This window comes from Gossypium arboreum, chromosome 7 (assembly GCF_025698485.1).
Source record: "Gossypium arboreum isolate Shixiya-1 chromosome 7, ASM2569848v2, whole genome shotgun sequence".
Classification (NCBI taxonomy): Eukaryota; Viridiplantae; Streptophyta; class Magnoliopsida; order Malvales; family Malvaceae; genus Gossypium; species Gossypium arboreum.
The window spans coordinates 104,708,513-104,715,828 of record NC_069076.1 but is presented as its reverse complement, the minus strand read 5'-3'; the positions used below and the strand labels follow the sequence as shown (position 1 = coordinate 104,715,828).

General features: G+C 27.0%; 1 protein-coding gene across 1 annotated transcript; it reads right to left on the bottom strand.

The window, feature by feature from the left end:
* Positions 1 to 6,199: 6,199 nt before the first annotated feature.
* LOC108472573 (uncharacterized) lies at positions 6,200 to 6,949 on the bottom strand. Its single transcript, XM_017774121.2, has one exon. It carries the CDS (start codon positions 6,882 to 6,884, stop codon positions 6,324 to 6,326), a length of 561 nt encoding a protein of 186 aa, XP_017629610.1. The 5' UTR covers positions 6,885 to 6,949; the 3' UTR covers positions 6,200 to 6,323.
* Between the last annotated feature and the right edge of the window lie 367 nt (positions 6,950 to 7,316).

Below are 7,316 nucleotides of genomic sequence, written 5' to 3'. Positions count from 1 at the left end.
CGACAACAAAGTTATTCCTAAAAATTACTTGTAAAAAGAAGATTACATGCATAAATAAAACTAAAAAACGTGTTACAAGAGCATGCGAAAATTTTTAAAACTGGAATTGAAAATAATCAAATTAAATAATAAGAATCAAATACGCAACTTACTCATAGTACGAGAGTCACACAAAAAAACTAACCTAACAAATTTAACTACTATCATTTAAGTAATAATTGAAGATTCAAATTTAAAATACATATATATATATAGGGATTAAAATTAACCAAATTAAAGTATGAGGATTAAATCTACATTTTATGCATATTACAAGCTAATAATAAAATTTGATCAATGAAATTATAACTTAATTTTGAAGCTAGTGTAACAAATAATAGTCTATTTTTGTCTAACAAAGAAATGAAATTTGTAATGAATTTAAATTTAATAGAAGATTTTAACGACATTAATAATTAGACTTATATTTTTAAATTCAAAAAGCAGGAAACTAAATTTCAAATGTAAAAATAGTACAAAGACTTTGAGCATATGTCAACCTAATATAATATATGAATTCCCAATTCAATTTTATCAAGTTTAACAATTTTATTTAATAATTATTTTATTATCATTATGTATTTTTCCTTTTATTAAATTTCTAACATATTTTTAATATTTACGTTATAATATATTGTATTTAATTTTTCATATGATATAAATTACGAATATATAAAATAATAAAAAAGCAGATTATAACCTCAAAAATAGGTCAAACAAAACTAAGACTTTGAATATTAGAATTGGAGCTAAGATCATATTTTAGGCGGATCTCATTTATTTTTATTCCAATTTATTTTTTGAGCTTAATATTTTTATCTAAATTCTTCTAAAATTTAAGAGAATATTCGAATTTGAACAAATACAAATCTACATTTGAAGATAAATTTTCCTATAAACTTTTGAGATAAATTGGTCATCCATTTCTTCTACATTTGGATTCAAATACAAATCTATACTCATCCAAGGCACATGTGATAAAATAATTAAATACATTTTCTTGTATAGTTGTACACCCAATTTAATAAATTTGATATAATTTTATATGTAAAAGTAGCATGGTGCATGGAGATCCTTGTATTAAAAGTTTAATTGTATGTTTGTTCAAAGAACAAATTGGTTATTTCTGTTAAAAGTTTCATCTATTTTGTACTATCAAAAATTATTGTGGCTGATGAAATAACCAGATAATAACACGTAGCATGCTACATGTACCTCATGTTAACATACAATGATCAATTTTGAACAATAGAAATAAATAAAATTTTTAACAAAATGACAAGTTTACTCTTTAATTTAACGTTTAAAAATTAATTTACCCATTTCTTTTAATAAAAGAAACAATATGTAATCTGATCCTTAATTCAATTTCCTCTATTATACTTTTATTAAATTTTATATAATTGGCCTAAAAAATGATATATTTGGGCTCATCATGTGGTCCAACTTTATATTAATGAAAATAGTCAAATTCCGCGTAAATTATAAATTTCACTTATTAATATCTGTATTTTTTTATTTGATCAGCAACAATTTTTTTTAATTTAATTGTAAATTTAAAAAAACAAAAACCATCGTTAATCTACAAAGAACAAACGCTTTGTTGGCCCAGGCCTACTTAAATAAAAATTGTACCTTAAGGGTTCGGGTAATTGGGCACATAGGCTCGTTGCCATGGTTCAAATGTTGGGATTAGTCTAACATGTTAACCAATATGAGTTACATGGGCTCATTTAATATATTTTTGTATACTTACTATTTTAACGATATAATTATTGAATTTCACATTTCATTCAATAAATATTAGTAGGTATAATGTTTTATATCAATATGATAGAGATATTAGATTACTTCAAAATTTTATATGCATAACATGTACAATTATATCGATAAATTCAAAAGTTAAATTATTAAAATATTAATTATACAAAATGTAAAGAATGGTGTAAAACTACTTTAGTTTTACAATTTTACATCGATGTAAGTGAATTATACCTCATAAATGTATTTTTAATATTCTGCTTATCAAATATATTTTATCTAAAATTTGTATGTGATAAGAAGCTATATCTCAATTCAAATTTGAATATATAAATTATGTAAATGAGCTTAATCAAGTTAAGCTTGAATTACTCTATATTATTTCGAGTGAAGCTTGAACTTAGATAATAGTATTCTATTGAACTTAAATTCAGCCTTGAACAACGAGTGAAGAATTGAGCTTAGGTTAGAAGGGTTTAAATTTAGTTGATAAAAAAAACATATCAATTGAATCGGTACAGTTGATTTTATTTTTTTTTAATAAGATTTTTTATCAGATAAATTTTAAGTCAAATCAATTTTGAGTTGGAATCTTTTTGTGTTCGAATTGTTTTGGGTTTTGATCATTTGAATTTGTCAAATAAATCTTTAGAGTAGAATTATTTCGAAGTTTAAATTAATTCAAAAAAATTTCATACCATCTTGAACCCATGGCATATGATGTTAGGTGAATACCCATAACTACAGGCTTAACGATTAAGGTTCCACTTCATCCCATTTGATATTTATTAATTATTTTTATGGTTAAATTTTGCTATTAGCCTCTTTATTTTGTGAAAGTTATAGATTTAGTCCCTATATTTTCATTTTGTCATATTTAGTCCTTACATTTTTTAAAATTTAAAATTTCAGTCCTCGCAAATGATAACTATTAAATCCATTAAGTTCTGCAATTTTTAAAATATAATGCAATAAACATATTACCATATGTGTAATGTCATATTAGCTTATTATTTTCACACATTACTGACTAAAAAATCAATTAATGGATTAATAACTCTCATTTGCTAAAGACTGAAATTTCAAAATTCGAAAAGTATAAGGATTTAAAAAGATCCAATTGGAGAATCTGGACATAATCTACGACTATATGCATAATACATGACTAGTAATTGAATTTAACCGAACAAATTTAATTACTACTGTTTGGGTCGTGACTAAAATTTCAAAATTCAAAAAGTATAATAACTAAAATTAATTAATACAAGAAGTATAATGACTAAAATTGATTAAATTAAAGTATAAAATTAAATCCATAGCATTTACAAAATACAAAAACCGATATTATTATATTTTTAATACCGTAATTTTCTTTTAATGTTGCTATTTTTGGGATGATATTTTAGATGTTTTAAACTTTATTATATAATATTATTGTATTTTCACGGTTTTTATAAAAATAATTTAAAAAATTAATTAATTATCAAAATGACCTTTTTTTAATTAAATACAAAATGACTTGAAATTTACAGTAAAAGTTAGTGAAGCCATTTAATTAAAAAATGAGTCATTTTGATAATTAATTAAATTTTGAGGACTTCAAAATAAATTTATTATTTTTGGTGGAACTAATTAATTTTGAAAAAATTAAAATGAGTCATTTTGAATGGTTAAATAACAAAGTGATATTTAAATTATACTAATTTTTAAAATTGGTATCTAAACTTTTTTATTATCTAAATTATTAAATCTTTATTTATTTAACTCCAACTATTAATCTCTTTGAGAAAAATAAATTTCAGCCAATCATAACTTGACACGGAGACATCTACTTATTTTTTATCTAAACAAAAAATAGATTGTTTTCTTGTACAAAACTTCCGCCATTTTATAATCTTCAAGCTTCATGTCTTCTTCTTTTTTCCCCTATTATTTAGGGTGTTTTCATTTTATAACTTTTCTTTGTTACCAAAATGTTAATGGATTTAAAGGTTGATATCCTAAAATGGAAACTTATTTAAATCCCTAGCTTTGTTCAAACCCCATCCAAAGCTTGATACTTTGAGCCTATCATATCTTCAAACTATTGAGACAGTGTAAGCGAATTTAACTCCAAAGTTGTCAAGTTTTGAGCTTCTGCTTCTTTTCTAGAATCCCAACACTAGAGATGTCCCACATCGATTTAGAGAAAGGAACTCACCGCCGCGGCGGGAGTGACGTCAGCTCCGGGGAGGCTAACGTCTGCTTCTCGGAAGTCGACGATGGTTCATGCTACTCTCAGTTTTATTCCACTGCAGGTGGTTCTTACGACGATTACAGGTTCGCCGACGGGGAGATTGGCGGTGGCGCCTAGGATTCCAGGAGGGTGTCGGAATGTTCAGTGGAGGTGAAGATTGAGGGCGAAGTTGCTGAAATCAAGGTGCATTTGGCGAAAGTGAAGAAAGATTAATTGTAGAATTTGTCATTTGGGTTTGGAAAGTAACAGCCATGAATCTGAGGTTCCTACCGAATTGGTGTTGAATTTTGGCCAACAATGCAGCAGCAAGTGCAGCTGGAGCTTTTGTTACATGCAAACTAGTCTAGTTCAGATGTAATTTGTTTTGTTGATGTATAAAGAATAATGAGCTGATTTGTTTATGAATCTAGTGAAAAAACATATTCAACTTCTTGTTTTTGGCTTCTCATTTTTTCTGTGTTTTGTTTTTTGATCGATTATTTTTTGTTTAAATCGATTCTTTTCTGTTCTGAATTGATTCTTTATTGACTGAATCGATTCGTCTTGATTTAAATCTATTCTTTTTGAATTAACTCCATTCAAAAACCCAACAGTTGAGTTGTTCTTGTAAAGATGATCTTGCTGCTGCTCATAAACTTTGTGCCGAGAACAGAGGAAATAAGTAAGTAGAAACATTTCCATTGACTTGGAATTTGTGAAGAACGAAGAATACCGGAATCCTGAAGATGGTGGAATCTTGAAGATGATAAAATGATGGAAGCTTTGTATAAGAAAGTAATTGATTTTATTTTATTTTATTTTTTGGTATTTGTTTGATGAAAAAATGTAAGAAAATTTGATAAAAATGATTTGACAAGAAGAATAACGTTAACAATTTTTAAAAATTCATAACAACACTTTAATCATAGACTAATGTATTTAAACTAACTAATGATATTATAAAAGTTTTAAATTTCAAATTATATAAAAATAATATATAGAGATTAAATCTTAAAATTGAAATTTAACCATTATCTTAAAGGATATAGATTGTACCCTTTGGTTGATTTTGCTTATCTTTTGTGTTTTTGACTGTATTCTACCTGTGTTGGCTCAGCTGCTCACTGTCTGCTCTGCTCATAGACCATAGTCCTTTCATGCTTATCCCTTTCGTATTTTATTTATTTATTTATTTCACTTAATTAAAATTGTTTTTTGTTTTTTGAAAACACACTTAATTAATTTTTAAAAGCCTCAAAAAATATACCAATAGGTCACACTCAAGGTTAAGGGTAAACGTTGAATCGTATCGAGTGAAAAAATTTTAAGTTAACGAGTTATATTTTATAATCTTTACTCGATTTGAAATTTTATCAAATTGAGTTGAATAGAATTGAGTAAAATTATTCAAGTTAAATTAAAAATTTAATATATCAAATTAAAATCTTGTTAGAGTATAACTAATTTTATGTTAAAACACATAAATTTAAAACCATATATATTTAAAAAAATTCAAAAAAATATTATAAACTTAAATTATTAATTAACTTGTTTAAGTCTCCAAAATTAATATTTTAGAAATTTGTAAATTTTAACTTTCTTCACATATATTTTAGAAATTTTTTGAAATTTTTATAAATATTTTGAATTTTAAAAATTATTTTAAATTTTTAAAATAATTTTAAATTTTTGTTGAAAGAAATACCAATTTTATTTTTAAACTTAATAAGATCAAAAAGTATTTATAATAATATGTTATTCGAATTATAAAATTCAATTCACTCAAATAATTGAATAATTTAAAATTTAATTTTTTGAATCAAAATGAATTAAATTTTGCAGTTAATCCCATTATCTCTTTGCATTCACTTTTTTACAAAATAAAGTCTAATTCTAATTTTAGTCCCTTTGTTATATTGAAATTAAAATTTTAATCCTTTATTTTAATTTGATATTATATTTTCAGAACAATGGTGTGATTGAATTGAATTGATATAGTTTGAATATTATAGATCGATAGTTAAAATAATATATATTTTTAATTAATTTTATTAATATATAAAATTATAATTGATTGAATTATTATGGTGGAAAACTTGGAAACCAAAATATATATCATATTAATTTTGGGTTAAAACTAAGGAGTAGTAAAAGACAAAAGAAATGAAAATCTCAAGACACCCATTTTCAAATTCAATGCAAGATTTTTCATTTCTTCAAATTCTATAAACCCTAATTTACCTATTTTTCTACTTAGTATTAACAGTAAAATTACTAAATTTTTTAATTTCCACTAACTTTTTTTTTTTCAAAAAAGGCATTCCTCACCCAAAAACCTGGCGAGCTGCTCTTCGTCCCATTCCCAATCCACCATCCATGTCTCACGCGACTCTCCCTCGCTTTTACCCCACGCGCTTCCTTCTTCCGCTTCCAACCACCCTCTGATCTCTTCCAAACCGTTATCAACCTTCACATTAGTGCTCACGATCCCCCTCATGTCCACACTCGCCATCACGCTCGACTCCGAGTCCGAAAAAGACGAACCGCAACTCTCTTCGTTACCGTTTATGGTGACGTACGAGGACGAAGACTGGAAAATCAACGCCGACGAGTACGGATTGTCGCTGAACTTGACTTTCGTACAGTACGACGTCGGAGAACAAGTCGAAGATGGAGCAAGTTCCGTAGAGTCATCGACGAGCTTGAATAACTCACTCATCGCATCAGTCTTGCAAGTACCTTCCATCGATAACCACGGCAAAACGTCGTCGTAGTCGTTGAACTCAACCATTTCCGTTGCCTCTCTCCGCCGCTTAGTCGCCGGAGACTCATCGCCGGTTTCTTCCTCAGTCGCTCTCTTTTTCTCCATAAGGGTTTTTTGTTGAAAAAAATAACTAAAAAACGGTTTTTATATATTTAAGCGACGACGTGCGAAGGAAGGATCTGGATTGTTTGATTTTTTGATCTTTGATGTGATATATTTAATACCAGCCGTCTGATTGGACGGTTTTAAATTATTTTAGATGACGTGGAGGGAGTCTCCAGATGGTTAATGAGAATGTCCACTTGGAATATTTGTAGGACGTGGCGGAGAAAAATGGCGGGAAAATTTGGGTTGTCAGATTAGGCATATATGTCAGTACCTTTAGTACTTACACGCCAGTTTTGGAATTCACAGAACAGCGATGGCTTTTTCACTACTGAAATTACGTCTTTGCCCTTTATAGTGGAATCGTTTATAGTAAAATTTAATTTGATTTAATCTTTTATTTTTATACTAAATTTGTGTTTTGAAAAAGAT